At 41.0% G+C, this 20,746-nt stretch overlaps 1 protein-coding gene across 1 annotated transcript in view; it reads right to left on the bottom strand.

The window, feature by feature from the left end:
• The window catches only part of TMEM178B (transmembrane protein 178B), a 218,055-nt gene that overhangs the window by 10,717 nt on the left and 186,592 nt on the right, over positions 1-20,746 (bottom strand). The window contains exon 3 of the mRNA XM_021552032.3: positions 17,809-17,946. Coding sequence (XP_021407707.1) covers positions 17,809-17,946 — 138 coding nt within the window. The remainder of the gene's footprint in view (positions 1-17,808; positions 17,947-20,746) is intronic.

Genomic DNA, 20,746 nt, shown 5'->3' with positions numbered 1-20,746 from the left:
ACACTTTCCTTATATCAAAATACAGAATTTTCATTATACAGTTTCCTTTTAAAATCACTAAAAGAAAAAAAATCTTAAAATCCTTTACAAAACTCAGATTCTGCCCTTTGCATGACTCCAGTTTCAATCTAGATGCCCTCTGCCACATTGCTGAAATCTTCAAAATATCCTGTTCTTGTTTTCCATCTCTGCAGCAATATTTCATTTCTTATTTCTTCCCGAAAACATGGCGAGGACAAACTTCCTAACTCTGTCAGGTGGTGTTACAGAAAGACATTCATATCAGATGAGGGCTGAACTTTATCCCACTCAGATGAGTCTAATTTTGATCTTTGGCCTCCAGCTTCATAGAAGCTAAACTCTGAGCTCCTGAAATGTCACAATTGCCACCCACATGCCAAATAATTGATAGATACAGATGCTACACACCTGCCACAAGAGATAACAACTCACATCAGCATGAAGTTGGTACTTTATTTTTCTTCTCTAATTCCTTCCTTTGTGGGACTCTAAATTGCCTGGAGAGCCCTGGGCACAGAATGCAGCCTACAGGATTCGTGCTATAGAACACATACGGTCAGTCCTGTGTGTCCTCCTCCGTTCCTGCATGGATCAGTGACATGTGACATGTGCTACCTGTGCAGCATGTCCTGCATCTCTTCACTTACAGCTGCTGGTGAGGAATGTCCTCTTTTTCCTGGTCCCACCCCTAAACCAGCATAATCTTTCACAGTAGTCACAATCTGCCTAGTTTCAGTGACAAGCTCCTGTCTTTTGCTTAATAGGTGCCTTTGCTTCCTTCTACTCCTTCCTGCCACTGGCTCTGCTCCTCTTCTGCAACACTTCTGCTGTTGTTCCTCTGCTGCTTTGCTCTTTTTAGTTGCAGTTGCATTGAATAAATGAATTTGACACTTCCCACTAGGAACACAGAGCTAAGATTATTTGGTGAAATGCCATGGAATTTAGTTCAGAAACTGGGAGCATTTGCAGAAACATAAACACATCACCAAAATGTGTGGACTTTGCGCTATACCCACCTCCTTTATTTAACAGGAACATCACATAGGTATTAAATCTACAGGCAAATCTCTATCATGGACCTACAGTGGGGCCACTGTTATTGTTCTGTCTCTGTTCCCTCTTCTGATCACTGCTGTGCCTGTTTGTATGGCCTTTTCTCCACTGTATTTTGGAATGTCACTTATAGATAGTCTCTGCTATCTATAAATAAAGGTCAGGTGCTTCCCCTAATGCCATGTACAGCTGCCAGATGGCCCAGGATATTCATAAATACTCAAATTATGGGAGTGCCACTGTCTACCAGTGAGGAACAGTGATCTGCTGAAGTAGGAACTATGCCTATTTCATTCAAAACAGCCTTCTTGCCTCCTATCAACACCCCAGCAGTCTGCAATCAGTGATCTGTATTCTTGCAAAAGCCTTGTGAGATCCCAGGCTCTGGAATTGTCCTATACTACTTCAATGCACAAAGTAGGATGAAAGGGGAGATCTCCATCCCACAATCCATTAGTCAAAAATTAGGTTGTTTGATTAGGAACCACATGTCCTTTCCATGTTTTACTGTGTTATTTAGGTTATTCAATAATATGAAGATGTGTGACAAGAATGTGGTTGCTCCCTGTATTCTATGTCAGAACGGCTAGAACATTGTGGGATATACACACAATAATACCTCAGAGGCATTGTACTCTGAACTGAGCTCTGTGGCTCATTTCAAATGGTTGTGGTTTAGAAAATGACAGGGAAGGCCTTTCTTTGCTAGTAAGAACATGGTAATTTCTGTTCTCTCAAAATACAAGATTGTTAAGAGAGGTGGGTGGGAAAATCTGTGTGGCCAGACTAAAGCTGCATTTGCTAAGTATAAAAGGGAAGGAAATAACTTTGGATTTCCAATGCACCCTGTGCTTTCACGCTTTGTCTTGGCTGTTTTGTTCACAAGCTCTTCAGTGCAATGAGTGTTGCTTCTTCTTTGTATTTGAGCAGGGCCCAATATATTTGCTCTCCACCTTGCTGAGGGTATTCTGCCCCTTAACAAAGGAACAACAAAGAGGAGCAAGTAACAACACTAGAGAACTAAGCAAATCACAAGCATGAGACTTCTCTAAAAAAAGCCTGGCCCCTTTCTGGAGTATGTGCTAACCCATGATGCAAATAAAGACTGCAATCCAGTGTCACAGAGTGCAGAGCACAGTCCTCAGCCTGTCACCCCCCAGTGCTTCTGCAGGATGTCTTGTACAACACAGACTTATCTGTCTCTCTAGTGCTGTTCATTGCAGACACAAAAAAATACTATTTTATGCCACCTAGAAAAATCTTCATGGCCATTTTATGACTCCTATGTGTTGCTTGTGTTCAGCCAAGCAAGGAAGTTCCTTCTTGTAGTTAATCTGGCCTCTCACCAGGAAGGCTTCTGATAAAAAAACAAGTAAGGTTCCTACCTCATGACTGTTCGGTAGCTTTTCCTCATGAACTGGCAATCACAACACAAAAGATCATCCTTGTAAATTGCACAGTTGTTGGCCATTGTAGTGAAAGAGTCATGAGTAAAAGAGATGCAAAACCTGAATTTATCAGTGGAAATGAAGCCTCTGCTAGTCCAGGTAAGACATGGAGCTGAGGTGGCAGGAGGAAGGAAGCTGTTGCTCCTGCCCATGGCACTCTGCACTACAGACACAGTGCTTCAGAGGCAGCAGGACTGCAGGAAGTCATGACCATTCCCAACCCTATGCTCCTTTTTCTCCCCAGAAGTCAAACTGAACCCTTCTGCAGTTTCCTCCCAAGTTTTTGCTGTCAGTGCGGTATCCTCCTACAAGTGCACTAATGCCCCAGATCTCCTGGAAACTGCACTGATACAAACTTTAATTTTTTTGTGAAAAGCACTCACTGCAAGCAGATGACCAGACCTGAAGGCTGGTAGTTCAGCCATGGCCCTGGCACAAAATGTGAATGACAGGTGTCAATAAGAGCTCGCTGGTACATGAGCTGCCCAGGGAGATAAAGGCCGTGTCCTTCAGCAGCTGGGGGAGCAGAACTCGCAAAGTTCTTTGTGCTGGGATTTACACATTATCCTCCTAAGTGAAACCTAATGAACGACACATGGCAACAGTGGGATTTTTGACAGGTAATTCACATGTCACTGTAAAATGTTTCAATCAAGTGAGAGACAAAATTTCACGTAAAGCTGTGTCTGTGCCACAGAAACTACTCTTTGACATGTAGTCAAAGCTCCATCCTGACTCCTTGTAAGTAGCCTCACTTTATCTTGGCCTGGTTCTGACAGTGCCTGTCCTGCTAATAGGCTGATGATCATCAGTGGTTTGAGAACCTGAGCTATTAAATAACTCTTGGTTATCTTGTGCCTGTTTTTCTTATATATTACAGAAAAATATTAAAAATTACACTGAACATCACTTTCATTTAGATTTGAAGTTTTTTTAGGACAGAGATGAATTTATTATATATATATATAATAATTATATATCTGCTGCAGGGGCAGATGTGGTCTGAAGAGGGATTGCAGTGAAAGGTAATGTCAGTGATGGTCAAAGCCTAATTCCGTGTGGATTATGAGTCAGAGCCTTTTGCTGTAGCTGTTTTCAAGCATGATTATATCAAACAATGCTATGGGCCTCTGTTGCAAGGAATTAATTTTTTCTTTTTTTGTAAATGTCCCTTTCTTTCCAATCAGCCTAGCTGTGTGAGGGTCTGCAATTCCACCACAGTTTTTAAACTTCTCCCCAGGGGAGACCAAAATTGCTTATGATTTAAACACAAACAGGCTCAAATCATCCATAGCAAATCTGTTTGAATTTTCCCTGATGCTAGTATCCCCTTGAACCATGTCAGAAGCCACATCCTTCACCCATAGACCTGGCTCAACTTCCAGAGTGATAGAGCTTGAGGAGCTTCCCAAGGTCCATGGTGTTTTGAAACAAGAACTGGTGCCTTTCTTAGATGCACTGCAGATGAAGGGGGACCTTTGTGGTGCTAGGGCATAAACAGACCCTGTTGGGCAGGAGCTTCATCTAAACACTCTCATCCTTATTATTAGAGAGGAGGTGTCTGACTGGAGCCTGAAGGAGACATCACCAATTTAAAGGCATGGGAAATCCAAAAAGCCAGTAATTAAAATGATCTGGGCACCAAGCCCATCTCTGAGACCCTCCTCCTAGAGATCATTTGTCTCATGATTTGGAAATAATTTCTTTCGCATCTGACAGAATGATGTTCATTCTCTCCCTTCCCCCCACAACAGATAGAAATGACTCACAAACTGTGCTGTCAGATGTACAGAGTAAACAACCCCAAAAACTGATTCTTCTCACCTTCTGTTATTTTTGAAAGCATATAGAAATGTCAAGTATTACTTATAAATTGGTAGATAAAAAGAGAGCTGCAAAGGTATGGATTTTAAGATGTCCTTTGAAACCATGCAGTTTTCAAATAAATGTAAATCTCTGCCTTTTAAAGTATTTCTAGTAGCTTCTTGTGGCCACTAATGTCTTTGGAAGGAGTGTTGTTTACTTAATTATCATCACTTTCTTTTATTATAGGGCTATGGGAGAAAAAAAAATCTCACAAGTGAAACATTATCTTTACTTTCTCTCTGCCCTACTAGCTTTTACTATTTTCAAGGTACATCAAACAAACAAACAAAATTATGTCTGATCCTAAAGAGGAGTGTGAAGCATTAACTATTTAAATTATATCCCAATCAAATGAAATTATTAAAGAATACACTGAATTCCCTCCCAATACAGTGATGACAAAAGCCTTTTGGAGGGTGGGAGCAGCTTTGCAGTAAACTCCTTCTGTGCACGGATTAAATGCCTCAGCAGCACTCAGCTCTTGAGAACACTTTATTGCTCTGTGCATACACGCATAGAATATAAATTATTCCTTAATTATGTACTGTTCCAGCAGAAGCAGCTTGCAGCATCACCAATAGGCTGCAGAATAGCAAGGGGTTTACTGGAAAATTGCCCTTATGAAAAAGTGGAGATGGAAGGATAAATCTGACTGGGTGATGGAGATTTAGTGCCGTGTCCTTGTGAGATAACATCTTCACCTGGGTTGGGACTTAATGCATTTTTATATTATACCGTAGACCAGATAAACTGCAGGGTCTGCCATGATATTGCATTATAGCCACTCTCAGAATGTGGTTTGCATTTGGCCTTTGGTCTGCTGCCTCACAAGGTGCCAGAGGTGCCCAGTGAATGCCAGTGCGGTGCTTCTGCTGTGTGTCACCTCCCCTGTGTGCCTGTCTGGGACTGCTGCTGCACAAGCTGCAATGTCTTATGGTACCAGAGGATTATGTGTGCTCAGCCACAACCCCAAATGCTTAATGGGGACCATGCTTAGGCTTGTGTAAATCAGGATCTCATATATAGGAGCAATGCTGCAGCAGCTGAGAGCTGAACTCCAGTTTGCCCTGCTGATCCAAGTGTCAGTCCATATTTTTTACTGCAGATTTGCACATGGTGACATTTCAGTGACCGTATCGCTCGGGGCATGGGGCTGCACAGGGAGTGGATGCCTATGCTGTGCACAGCCACAGCCAGTGAGATACAGTGATGAGCAAGCACTCTCTGAAGCTGTGAGCTGGCACATAAGGCAAAAGCAACACTACTTAGTTAAAGGCACACATGTTTGATGGACTAGGCAGAGAAGAAAGCTTTCAGATCAAAGCCTGAGTGAATAAACTTCTGAGTTCTTTAGCAGTGATGATTCCTATGACCCAACCAAAATAACCTAGCAATAATAGTGGGTTGACTACAGCCATTAAGCAAACATAACTGCTCATGAACTTGCAACCACAACACAGAAGACAGCAAAAATTGTGCCAGTTGCAGTACTGTGATATTCCAATTTTACTGGAGCAGAAAGCAAGAAAAGGACCACAGTGTCAAAATGAAGAAAAATTCTAATCCAAAGTAAGAAAAATTATCCCATCCATGCACTAGCAAGCACCGTGCTTGGCAACATACAGAGGCTTCTGGCAGGTTCTTTCATCCTCTGTAGTGTGGAGCTCACAGCATGATCCAGACAGAGGCCAAAAGATTAAATAGGCACTGGAGGTCTGAACAAACTCAAGTGACTCCATCATACCTCAGGTTTGCCTCAGAAGACGACACAAATTTAGTATCAAGCTGTAGCTTAGGCAGGTGCTTTCCACCCTAAGCATTTGTCAGAACTAAAGGGAAACTTGTAGAGTCAGGTTGGGTTTGCCTTGTCACAGGATATGTCCTGTAGCATGAGGAATCTGTGCATCACATTGCATCTGGTCTTTTAGTAATGAGCTCATTACACCTCTAAGTATGTAAGACCATTTTCTTTCAGTCCAAAGACTGGACATCTCTCAGAAGGAGCCTAAGAGGATTCATGTAATCTTTCTTGTGCAGGAAATCCTAAATTGCTGAAAAGTCTACTGATAGATGTTCTTCAAGACAAGTGAAAGTGAACAACATGTACAACAAGTAAATTCAAGTAAATTCAATATAGCTTTCTTCCATATTGCCTACTGTGTGCCACTACAAATACTTCTAGAGGATAGCTAGTCACTTGCCATTTTAATCCTTCTGTTTGCTGAAGGCAGTACTAAAGAAGTCATTGGCAACTTGGGATGATGGTGGTGGTTATCTGATTTGGATAATTTCCCCTTTAGGTGCTGGAGAAAAGACTATCCATTCATTTTTGTCAAGTGACCAAAGGACTCTGCTTGTACAACTTTCAGGATCTTTACTGCAAAAGTCTCTGGGCTCTATTGCTGTTTCCCTGAGTTAACTTGTTAGGAACAGAAAATCCTTTCTGTATGTGCTGATACACTTACTGAAAGAGAATAGTCAGAAATCAAAATAAGATGAAGTTTTGTTTGGTCAACAGGAACCACCTAGTGCAGGGCACTCCTATGAAGTTTACATCATCCACATAAATGCTTGCAAGCAACAAACTAGACTGACACTGTACAGTCCTAAAGGGTCATGCTGAAATCTCCTTTCCTGTTGCAAAGGAAATGCCTGCTCATCCTCTGTAGCCCACACAAGATTGATCTCTCTATGCCCTGGAAGAGCCAGGTTGGGCAGAAATGAGGAAGGCCTTACTCATTTTTAGTTTTTCCAGTTGCTTTTAAAATGCAGTTTCCAGTGTCCAGTTGGACTCTGTCCAGGCAGATTAGACCAAGTGAGTGTGGCAGTAATTTACCCAAGGGGAATGTTGTTTTCTGAGATGACAACCTGAGGAGACAAGAAAGTGATTTAAATCTTGCTTCAGCTTCTGCTTTTAACAAAAAGATCTGCCACACACAGAAATTTCCTCTCCATTCCCTTTGTAAGGTTTTCATTTTTGTCTAGCAAATTATGCTAGCATTAATCTTCCTTCTGTTGCATGTGCAGTCTCTCCTCTTTTAGGCCAGGCATGCAAACAACTCAGCAAAATTTCCTTTTAAAAAGACCAATCAAATAATAAATGCCAGTTTTGTTTTCATTGTCTTCCTTTGGCTTGGTTCATCTTGCCATTGGAATTCAGAAGCCAGCAACAGATCAAAGACCTAGTGACATCATTAAAGGATATGGGACAACCACTGAATTTTAAAACACACAAAACTTGTTTTCCAGGGCTGTGGGTGAGAAAGTCTTTTGTATTTCTACAAAATCTGTCTCCTCTGCTTTATTTCTGCTTTATTTTACCTTCTGTCAGCCCCTCAAAGACCTACTGACAACCCTGAGAAGGAACTTGATTGCATGCCCTTCACGGACTACGCTAAGTTGTCTGTTCTCATAACTTTAGAAGGTACTGATGCTTCTGCCAGTACCTCCCATCCTGATGAGGGAGAAATTACAAGTCAGTATAGCTGACTTAAAATGAACACACAAAGGAATATGAACAGTTCTTCCTGCTGAAAAGACAGACAGAGGTGACTCCTTAATTCACTGCACACCAAGTTCAGGGGGACAGTTTTGAGCTAGGACAGAAAAACAATGAGTTTAGAGGTGCACATACACTACTTGCCCTGTTTTTTGCTCCAGACTATAAGATCTCTGCACCTCATTCAAGAAGCTTTTTCTCTCCTCCTAAGGGCCAGTGCTTTCCCATGATCAGGTACAAGGCTGATGAAATTGAGTTGGTATTTCTTCCCCCACAGCCTGCAAGTGCACATCTAGGAGCATCAGAAATGAGCCACAGGAAAAAAAAACAACCCACAACATATTTGAAGGTTGACTTTGAAGTCAGCTGATAATGTTTCCATGGAGATGAAATGGTATGGAATTGACAATGAATTCCCTTCTTGAGGCTTTCCTTCCAGGGCAAAAAAAGCCCCACAGAACAATACTTCTAAATGACTACACTCTGCAGTACAGTTGTGCTATTGACTTGCAAAAACCACATCTATATCCCACCCTTGTTTTCTTATGGAGATGTTACTTCAGGTCTCAACATTTCAATGCCATGTGTGCCAGTATTCACCTAGAGAATCACATATATTCCTGAGGTACTGGGAAAAAAATACCACCTAGTGAAAATAATATTCTATGAGACAAAATATATAACTCTGCATTTTAACTTATGCTGTAAATGAGAGTTATGATTCCCCTCGAGGAGTATTATAACATGAAATTATAAAAGAGTATTTCAGTTGCTGATAGGCAGTGACACAGATGTCTGTATTGCGAAAGTGAGTGATCTTTCCTATATCCAGAGTCTCCTATTTCCTTTTCAAAATGAGTGCCAGCATAAATAAATAAATGCAAAATGTGTTGTTGGTGCACCAGAGAGAAGTACCAGCAGTTAAGATGTAACATGGAGTCCCAGCTCTGCCTTTTAGGCCTTGTCCTGCCATCTGCTGAGCAACTTCTTTCTAGCTGGGAAATGCTCAACAGGCCACCCTGGCAATATATTATCCTCAAAAGATGGCAAAGGGGATATATATCTGCCTGGGTGATTTCCTAAATATTTATTTTTGAGTGAAAATAGGAAATTAGATAGCATTCAAAAGGCATGTAGTAAGAGCTGCTAAAGGCTGATTACTGGCTCACTGGTCTGGATGAAGAAGCAGTTCCAGTTCTACCCCCATATCAGGACATGTGTATGTACAGTGAACCCATATCCACACATACATGTCTGGACATTAATCTATCAGTGTCCTGGTTTTGAAAGACATAAGAAAATAAAAGTCACACTTCAGACTCCAGAAATGGCAGTCTAAAATGGGACCAAGGAACATGACCTTGAAGCAGGTCTGTGAGAGACACCACAAACTGTGCAGAGAGAGATGTTTTAAAGGAAGCATAGGATTGCTTATGTTGGAAATATCTCTAAGATCATCAATCCAACCATTAACCCATTGGAATTCACCACTGCCAAATCCACCACTAAGCCATGTTCACAAGTGCCACACCTGCACAACTCTGGGATGCCTCCAGGGATGGTAACCCCTTCTCTGGGCAGCCTGTTCCAATGTTTGAACATCCTTTTGGTGCAGAGGTTTTTCCTATTATCCAATCTAACGCTTCCCTGGTACAATTTGAGGCCATTTCCTCATGTTCTATGACTTGTTATTTGGAGAAAAGATCAATCCCTTCATAGCTACAATTTCCCGTCAGGTAGTTGCAAAGAGGAATAAAGTCTCCCCTGAGCCTGTCTTCTCCACATTAAGAACTCTCCTTGGACACTCCCCATAAAGAGGGACAAATCCTTAAAAGCAAAAAAGAACATTTTTAGAAAGAGTTTGAATATTATTTCCTGAATATGAATGCTCTTGGACTTGCTACATTACTTCCTGATGGACATAAAGCCTGTGTGACTTCTCTGAGCTCTGCTTCTCCTCACAGGTCCAAAGAGACCCTCATCAGCTCCTTTTCTGCCTTCCATAACACCCTTGTCATATGTTTGAGGGTTTTAAACAATCAAGAGTCTTTGAGAGGTTTAAACATTTAGAGCCTAATAATGCTGTACATTAACTCAAGCTTGTTCCAACTCAAATCCTTAAATCACTTTAGAAGATAATGCAAAATTTAACTAAAAGCACAGGTAGGAGCCAGAGTGTTCACATGTGTGGTGGTGGATGCATGGCAGAGGGGGAATAATTTTGTTGTGCTGAGGCTGGTCTCAAAGACTTTCATAACCCATTTATGGCATCTCTTGATACAAACTAGCCTGTGTCTCCATCTGGAGGTCAATCCACATAAATAAGTTCTCACAGTGATCTGTAGGGAGTTTTGCCAAATTTTTAAGCTCCTCTGCAGTCATCATTAATTTAGTACCTCCCACAGGAATAAAACATGATGGGTATCTCATTTTTTTCCAGTCTTCCAACTTATTTTGAATTATAAATACTCTTCAAAGTGGCCAAAGGTATTATGCCTTTGTGAAAACTGCATTTATCCCAAGCTTCACCATTCACATTCCAGTAACTTACTGCAAATCTTGGTTTTTCTAAAGATCACATGCTGCTGTTTAAAATCTGTCTACATACACTTGTGCACACACATGTGAATTTATACTTGCCTTTACACAGGAAAAAATAATTGCTGTAAACTTTCTAAAACTATTCCTTTTTTGGAAGAGGCACAAGAAACTGAGCTTTCAAAGAATAATGTTGTATAAATGAAAAAAAAAAAAATGATCACAGGAATACCTTCCATATTCAGTGTTGTGGTTGATCACGTCACTACAAGTAAACATTTTGAAGAATGGGTAGAGACCGTGATTATTAATACAAGATATAAATCCCAGGTGCCCTGTGGGACATATCATATTTCCTAATGAATTCCAAAGAATAGCTCTTACTTTGTCCCTTTGTTTATCTTTCTCTTTGCTTCTTCTTGGCAGCTACTATGAAGGTGCTTCATAACTGCCTAGAAGATGTCAGTCACAGAGCTTTGCCTTACACCTGCTACATTAAATTGTTCCATTTTGTTAAATTATTCAGCAGTGGAGCAATTCTTTTGAGACGGCAGGACCACAGTTGTGTAGAATAAACACTCATCTTTTCTACCGTTATGTGCTATTTTCAAAGTACAGCGAGTTAAATTTGAGACCCAAATGACTCAACAGCTGGTAACAATCCGTGGCTGCAAACACACAGATGCCTCCGTTGTCATCTCCTCACATATGCACAGCATGGGCGGAGGAAGCACAGCGCAGAGGCTCGGGGTTTGGAGACAAGGCTCCCTGTGGAGGTGGGCGCCAAAGAGGATACAGAGGTGTGCAGCACAGCTACACCGACAGTGGCACTGCACGGGCTCCCAAGCCCTGTCTTGAAGCCCCGCTCTCTGATGGGATTGGCATCCCAGCCTGGCCACCAGCTCCTGGGCACAGCGAGTCATGCTGTGACAGCTGATGGCACTGGCACAGAGCCCCGGGTGTGTCCTCATCCCTGTTGGCACCTTGAGACAGCCCCGCGTGAAGTGTGCACAGCCGGGGCACAAGAAGGTGACCCCGTCTAAATGGTTGGTCCATCCTCTGGCTGTGAGGACAATAAAGCATGTTGTTGCCTTACCCCTTCACTGAGGAAAGGAATATTTTGCAAGTATTTCTGAGAAGGCTGGAAATTACTTATTAAAAGCTGTTTCTCCCTAGTTTAAAATTAAAAAAAGAACACACTTGTAACATACAAAAGTGGGTTTTTCTTGATTTCTTTAAAAAACATTCTCTCTTGCATATCCAAAATAAAACATTACATTACACCAACACACCTGCATAACTTAAGTTTTTATTCCCTCTCACACATCTTTCCTGCCTGCTTATCTTTACTGCAGCAGCCAGCATTGGAATGAATAGGTGACCACCTCTGCTGTGGGAAGGATTTGAAGCTTTTCCAACCCTGACCTAGGTCCTCTGAGTACGGATGGGCTACAGAGAGTAATGTCTCTGCAGCACTCTTAGAGGGGGTCAGAAGAAACCCAAATCAGTGGCAAAAGTGGAACTGGCAAATGGTACTTGAAACCCTCAGACTGGCAAATCATCACTGGTGATGAGGGAGGAGGAGAGGATGAAAGGAATTCCTGATTTTTTGAAAGCAAATGCTAGAACAAAAGCTCAGGCCAGAAGAACTCCACGCTACTGCTATAAGTGTACAGCATGACTTCCAGGCCTTTCAGTGCCACTAGAAAAGGAAGTTTCAGACTCCCAAGCAAAGCTCCAAGCCCAGTACCTCAGGCAAAAATATCACTAGGCAAAGACAAGAAATGAGCTGTTATATGAGACTCCAGATTATTTTATTACAGATCTGCATGGTGAAGCCAAATCACATATGGGGGCATTTAACACCTGGAATAATTTCTAAATAGACTAATTAGAGACTGAATTGTTAATGGTAAAATTTCTAATTGTCTCAAAGCAAGGTTACAGCAAAAAACTCACTTGACTTTGCAAAGAATGATGAATATTTGCAAGGCAAGTAAAATTACATGCTTCTCTAAGGAAATTGGCAGCAAATGAGGAAAAAACCATAAAGCCACACTAAAAGTGCATGTCACAAGACAAAACTGGCAGAGACCTGATAAGAGAACAGGTAAAAGTAAACAAGTGTAGAGATGATTTATTACATTCATTTGCAGTAAATTTGGAACAAAATAAGACAATGCAGAAGTCTCCCTGAAGGGCTGCCTTGTTAGGTATGCAGTAAAACCCCAACTACTTCACTGAAATGTGTTCTCAATACAAATTACAGACTTACAAAGGAAAATACATGGATGTGCAGCTGACAGACAGAGCTCTGATAAGGGTGATAAAACGTCATTCTTTGTGAGTCTTTTAATACATTTACAAAGGCAAGTGATGTAGCTTTGGCCAGGGATAATTGTGTGCTGAAACAAGTACCAAAACATGATATTGGAAGTGCCATTTTGCAGTTCCAGCAGTTCAGCAGGGAGGTGCACAAGTTAGGGAGGGGAGGATGAAATTATTGCCAAAACACTGGATCATGTCGCCAGGAGGCAGCCACCCCACTTTCCCCACAGCAGGCCCTGATGAGGAGGAAAAGGGCTTTAAAGTATTTTGGTAAGAAGTCAGTCCTGCCCTCAAATTAGAAATAATGCAAGCCATATGATATTTCAAAACAGTTGACTAAAATCAGCTGACCTGGGAAAACATCAGACTGTCGGAGATTGTCTTTAAAAGATGATTTTATAAAGCAAGTACAGTAACACAAGATGTGGTGTGGTTGGGTTTGCATGACTGCAAACCTAACAGAATCTGAGATGCTGAAACAAGAAAATCCTGTGGATGAATGTGATGGAGAGCAGGTAGAAAAACCTAGGGTTAGATGGATCAGCTTGTTCACTGATCATGATACAGGAAATATTCACAAACAACTTAATGGAGAACTGAAAGAAGGAATTCCTGAGATAATGGAATTGCCTTGGTAGAGTTATCAGCGTGCCAATTTGTAGCATCTCAGCTCTTTGGAGATGGAACTAAAACTGACATTTGACCTTGACAATATTGGCTAAATTAGATGTCGAGGGAATGAAGACACCAACCAAAAGAATTGGCAGGTTTGCCATAATAAACCCAAACAAGTCAAGGACTTGAATACATTCAAAAGAACTGCTCAAATCCAGAAAATGTGATCTTCCTGGAAACTGATGAGGTGGCCACCTCTAGCCTTGAAAATGCAAAGGCATAGTTTTGATGCAAATAAATTTGCTTTGGTCAAAACACAACATATAAAATATCCCACATGCATTTCCTTGGGTAGATGTTTAACTGAATTCTTGTTAGACTAGGTACTTTATGAGCATGAAAGCATCACATTTGCCACAAGATTCTGACATTTGGAAGGAGTGTTACAGATGCTCCTAAGGTTCCAGAAATGATTATAAAATTACAAAATTACTGGCTGGAGCTTTTAGTAGTCCACAGATTTTTGATAATTTGAATGAAGAGAAAACACAAGAACCTGCAAGAGGATGTGCTTGGAGTCATGTATAATTTGAGTGTGACCTACTTCTGTAATAGAATTAAACAGTCTCAAGTAAGATGAATAAAATGAACTAATCACAGTGAAATTTAAGAGCACAATTCCAAATAAAGAAACTACCAAAAAGGGAAACTCTCTCACCTTGCAGGGTAAAATGATTTTGACAACACAGGAATGTAACATTAGTGTAATTCTGGGTACAGGAGGCTGTGCAACAGTACCATCATGCAAAGTGAGATAAAAAGAGCTAAACATAATTTACAGTATCCATCTGGCTCTGTAGATGATGAGGGACTGAAAAAAATCCTACTGTGTTCAGGCAAACACTGTAGTTAAAGATAAGGAATCCAAGTATAAATTGTACAATAAATACCAAAAATTATGGAAAAGAGCTGTGGAAGCCATAAGGAATCTGTGATTGTTGTTGATACAGATACATTTGGAATAAACAGAAAAGATGAATTATTAATAATTTTTAGCTTGTTACAAAATACGCAGAATAGCAGTGTAAAACAGACTCTAAATCACAGTTTACATGTCCTGAATTCCAGATGAGCTAAAAACCAAATAATGGCCTGCATTTCATAAATTACTTGTTTCAGCAATTTGCTTGAGAAATTAGATCAAGCAAAGTAAAGCAAGTCCTTATGAGGCACTGCCACATGGGTTAGCAAGAGGACTGTTTTGTAAATACAATAAAGAACCAGAGGTCCAAGCAAACCACGTCTGGTGTTATTAGATTATTATAGCACGCTTCTCAGTGCTCTGTTGAGATTTCCTGTTCAAAGAATTATGGGCAATAAGGGACAAACCCCATAGATACGTTAAGCTGGCAGTGTTTAAGCATTGCAAAAGAGCTATTTGTCTAGAAATAAAAACAGAGCAAATGCTATAAACATAGCCAAGACAAGTGGTGTTGAAAATGGAAGGGAAGGTTAGATTTCAGTCTGATTCTATGGCCACCAATTGAACACAGTCTCCTCTCAGCTGCAATGAGGTCAGATGGCAGAAACCTTCCAAAGCAGTTTTCCCATTATTAGACCTGAGAGAAAGGCAAAACTAAGAGGCACTCTGTCTCCATGCATTTTAAGAAACAGCAAAGTAATATGTTGACAGCACTTATGGTGTGACAGAAGCAACAGTTTTGTATGCACACACTGTCCAGCAATAAAAAAGTTTAAATTAAAAACTCATTGGCTGTAAAAGGAATGACTGTGTAACACACATGACACAGTCTGAAAACATTGATAGCTACTGACTTTTAGATCAGATGGCTCTAGCTGTGTATTTTATTAACTGACTGCTTCAGTTTGTAGATGTTACTTTATGCCCATTTACTGTTAAAAGAAATCAGTTTAGCAATTGCTATTGACTTGTACAAAACAAGAACGAGGTTAACCTTTGGGTAATACTGATCCACGTGTCTGCACTGAAGCAGAAAATAAGTTTGATCTCCTCCCAGCACATCTTTCTTTATAATATTACACATCTTGACAGAATTTGGCAGATAAAATAATCTGGTGCCTCTCATTTCAATTAGTTTCATGTTCCAACTGCTGGATCTGGTTATTATTTTGTCTATGCAAAGAGCATGCTTCTATCAGATGGCTTCCCACTGCATAGGTGCTTCCACTCCATGTTCAAGTCAATTATAAAACTTCTGGTAAACAGTTTCAAGCAATTGGCTTTTTGTGGCATGCTGTCTTTTTCTTGTTTTTCAAACCACAAGTCACTTTTGTAGCTTTTCTGCAAACCTCTTCCATTCTTTCCACACCCTCCTTTAGCATTTACATCTGATTAGGATGTCCAGAAATAGTTTTGCTTGCCCAGGGATAACCCCACCTCATGATCTCATTGCATATTCCATAAAAAATAACACATTTAGCACCTGCATTGCACTGAGAGCTCCTGTGCAGCTGGATGATCCCAGCACCCACGATTCCAGAAACCTTTGCAGAGCCACTGTTCTCTGAGCAGCTTGTTCCATGGGGATGACTGAGGCTGTTCCCAGCTGCATGACCTTGGCTCTGTCTCCACTGCAACGTGTGTTGTTTGAGCACCCCAAAAGATGGCTCTGTAAGCTGTGAGTGATCCATTCCACTACACACGGTTAAAACTGAATCCCTTTTTAACCTGGAAACTTTATCAGCCATCTTTCAAATCACTCAAAAATAACCTTGAGCTAAAAGGTAATCTCTGCAGCTGCATTGGAAACCAGCCCATATATAATGATAATTTACAAACAGTAAACAAGACATAGCTAGTTTCTAATAAATGTAAGTTTTCTGTATTTATTTAGTATACTCTTAATGTTTTAATCTGAATGTTGTGCTGTAGTAAATTAAATACCACACAGATATCTGAGCAGATTGGAGCAAAATGGCCCCTGTTCAAAGTAAGTTTTTAAATAAATAAGAAACACCAAGCTCATCTGGCAAGCCATCACCTATAATGTCTTGACACCCACAACAAACCATTTACAGACATCCCCATGAACACCAGTGTGTGCTTGCACAAGGTCCTAGCAGATTTCAAATATGTATGTGGGCACACAGAGAACTGATTTCTAATGTCGCCAGCACACCACTAGAACATAAATACTTGTTACTCCAGCACTTAACTCCTCTTCTGGGACTATAGAATCTTTCCTCTGTGTCACACACTGATCTGTGTCATACCACAGTACAGATAAATATGATAAAATGCACTGAAGTGATGATCTGCCTGGAGGGCAAAACCCCAGCTAAACAAAAATCACAAGCAGAGAAAAGAAGAGAGAACAGAAGTAGTGGTGTTCACTTTGAGACATTCACCCATGGCTCTGTTTGGGACTTGACTCTCACACCCTTCATGTCAAGTGTGCCTTGAAATTTGCTGTTAACAGGAATTTGGATGGAATCTGTAGTAAGGAAGGCTGATACATTACATGGGAACTGTTGGATGACCTTGAGGGCTGGTGTAGTTGGAATGGGAAGAAGTTCAAAAGCACAGAGTGTCAGGGCATGTACCTGGGGATTAATAAACAAAACCTCTGCTATAAATTGGGAGAGCACCAGTAGGAAAGTACAAAGGTGGAGAAAGGTCTGCATGTCTGATCCAATTGCAGGATGACTGTGGGTCTCCAGTGTGATGGAGCATGAAAAAAGCAAATACAACCACAAAATACTTCAGGCAAGGAATTACCAGCAGGGGAAGGAAACCATCACACCACTTATACAGGGCATTGATTAGACCTTGTTAGGGAATGGCCCTTCTCATCCATATTCAAAAAAGGTGAGTACAAACAAGAACAGGTGGCAGAAAAGGCTGCTGGATTGATAATTGTTCTTACAGAGAGAAGTTTACAAGAAAGTATCTGCAGAGTGGGAAAAGGAAAACAGAGAATGTTCTTCATAGTTATAGCAAAGAAAGAGAGATATAAACTAAAGTTTACAAGAACAGCTGATGAGTAATAAATATAGATTATAACTCTCAGCACAGTTTCTAGGTATCAAAGTGTCCCACTGTGGAATAGGATAGTGGTGGGAATAACATCTGCATAATCCTTGGATTTTTATTATTGAGCTTACTAAGTGACAGTGTTACATCCAACAAGGAGTACTGCACTAAAAATCTCAGATTACCCTTTCTACTACCATGAGTTATAGACGCTCCAGACAAGTTTTGTGATAAAAGTTAAATGTAACTATGGCTGGGTGATCCTTGATATGCACCAGAAGGAGCTCAGAATGAAACCAAGTCCAGATCAGGTAAAACAACTCTGAAAATATATTTTCAGTGACTTAGAAAAGGAGGGACATGTGAAAAGAGGGAATATGAAAACAACAAGAAATATGCATTTCTTCCAACACCACCATCCTTACCTCCCATGAGGAAGAGAAGCCCTGCCACATACTGCATAAGGCCTCGATCCCAACAGCACCCCAGAACACCGATAATCCATCCAAAGAGGATGATGGCCACAGCCATGCCCATGAAGCCAGCTGTCATCCTGCGCAGATCTGCAGTGGGGAAGACAGAAAAACAACATGAGTGGGAACAGTGACAAATCAGCATCATCTGGGGTTCATAACAGTCTTAATCCAAAATGCTACTGATCTGCAAGGACTTCAGTGTGTGTTGGTATGGGATGATTTAAATAAGGATGATTCAGAGAGAGGACAAACCGTAAATTAAGTCACTAGCTTGGGCTGGGGAGAGAGAGAGCAGCTGACTGTTTTGCCACACAATGAAGCTCAGTGCAGATGCACTCAAGTGACTTGTAACAGCTTGCTCAGGAGCTCAAAGTTGTAAAATGGCCTCAGTGCAATGCAGTTCCTAATAATCCAGTCTCTGGGCACTAGCACAACATCTGTTTACATCCTGCCTTTTCATCTCTGTCCATTACTCCCTAGCATCCAAAGGATGTCCCTGCTCAAAGTGATCAGCAAAGCATTTTCTACGCTTTGCACCAGCACAGACATGACAGAGTATGCACCTCAATTGTCACCCCAGGTGTAAGTTGGGCCATGGGATCCAGTGCTAGGAGTGAAATTTGGTTCCTCCAGAACAGCAAGGCACACCGATACCCTGGTGTCAGTCATTATCAAATACACTCCAGATACATGGCTGGGACAGAGTAAACATCATTGTCCTCTCCTGTACACAGATGGTGACCTTGCCAGATGATTTTTGGTGAGGACATTTTTGGCTGCTCCAGTGAGCACTAAGAGTAGGAGGAGGGCAGAGCACTGGAGAAAAACATTTTTGCTCTTCAAGTGAGGACTGAGTACATCTGATGTGGGTGACAGAGGCTGACCTGCATTTATTTCATAAATAAAGGAAAAGGGTCCCCAAGTCTTAATTAAAGGAATACTTAAATAAAGACCTGGCTATGTTGCACATTTGCCTTCTGCAAAAAGGATGGTACTATGGGACTGCTGGAAACCCTCTTCCTGCATGTGCTGGGAAAATAAAATTCTTCACAGTTGGTTTGAATGTGAAATCTGGGCAGTAAGACCATGTGGCAACTGAAAGAGCAAGGACTATGTGAGCTAAAGAGCATCTTCACACCCTCATATAATGAAACAGATGGGGGCAGCTTCACTAACATTTGATTATTCCCTGTCCCCTCTTCATGCACACATAAAAAGTTGAAGCACTGATATATCAGGAGTATATGTACAGAGAAAATTCCAGCCAAGTCAACTCTCTAAACATTTGTTTCCTTCTTGAGTCTTGAGACTTTTTTTTTTTTTTTTGCACAGCAATTATTTTACTTTTTATTTTTTTCCCCCAAGAAACAGAATGTTTATGACAGAGAAGAAAGATTTGGAAACTGTGAATCATCCACCAGTCTCTGTGGCAGCTTTTCTCCTTGGCTGGCCTTTGACTATGTCTCAGTTTCTATTATTTTTTATGCTTTTCCCAAAGCAGATAAAAAGACCAGCAATATCTACAACACAGATTCAATGAATTCTGTGAAGAGATAAATTACTATCATCAGAGGTTTATAAAACTTAATATCCAAAATGCTAAGTGTCCACAAAGTCTATCAGTATGCTAGGACAGAATGACTTGAAGGCAGTTTACTCAGGTCCATGTTCATTATAGCACTTTGTATGTAAGCTCAAGTTGCAGAACACAACCCCTCCCTTGAAGCTGTAACTCCTTCTTGTAGGTTATCACTAATTTTCCAACGAGCCTCTCTGACAACATAAAAATAACCAGATCTTCAGCCCACCAGTAACCAGGATCTTTTAACAAGATGCACATCTTAAAAGTACTTTTGTCTTAGGTTTTGTGACTGTCCCACCATGTTTGAGTATGTTCAAGGAGCTCTAGTACAGGAAAAAAAAAAAGCCTTTCCTGCAGAAACTACTACTTCCCTAGGCAATGTCTCTGTTCCTTGGGAATTTCTCAAAGTGCTTTCTAAAACAAGCAGTAAGTGTTAGTAAGCATATGGCCAAGTGTCTTCCTACTTTTTAAGTCCATAAGGCCATGGTCTCAATTTGAAAATAAAACCATAAAATCCCTACTGTTTCCTGTATCCTCTTCCATAACCCTCTCCAAGGTGCTGCACAGCTCTTTGTGTCAGCCTTACAAACCCCTTGCAATTTAACTTGTGAGTGCTGACTCCAAGTAACACCATTTACTTATACAAATGGAAACATGCCCTAACAACCTGCCTCAAATGAGCTCAGATTAAATAGCTTTATTCACCTGCAAGATGTCCAGAACCCCTCAGATCTACCCCAATGGGTAAAACTGACCGATGGACCCAGTTTTCATAGGCCCCAGAGTAGATCACAATCATCCCTACATCATGTATGCCAGACTCAGGAGTAGTGTTTATCCTGCTAAAATCTGAGTGAATTTTGCCATTAAACACAAGACATAAAGGAGCAGGACCAAGATTTCTAGGCCAAATTTTAAAATTGTTTTCCCTCAGCCTCTTTTGTTGATGGAGCCTGAAGTTCCCCTGTTAACACAGTGAAATTCACATAGAACTTCTTTATGGACTCTTAGTTCTCACAAGTCCAGTGGGTTTAGTTTAAGATTACCACTGTTAGTCCAGTTGCAATCTGCTCCTCACAAGTCCATCCACTAGGGATTATCTGAAACAAATAAAATACAAACTTTCTTTTCTATTTAAAACTATTTGGCCTTTTTCCTGCCATAACATCCTTTGAGGGGAACCCTTGGAAATGGCAGTGCTGGGAAAGGGGGTTGTAAAGCTGGCGTCAATAACAGCCTGCACTTGTCCATCAGCAGCCTCCTGGCACTCCTCACCTGTCAGTGCCCAGACAAAGCTGAGGTCAG

The sequence above is a fragment of the Lonchura striata genome, chromosome 5 (assembly GCF_046129695.1).
Source record: "Lonchura striata isolate bLonStr1 chromosome 5, bLonStr1.mat, whole genome shotgun sequence".
NCBI classification, from domain to species: domain Eukaryota; kingdom Metazoa; phylum Chordata; class Aves; order Passeriformes; family Estrildidae; genus Lonchura; species Lonchura striata.
This window is presented reverse-complemented; position numbering and strand designations above follow the sequence as displayed.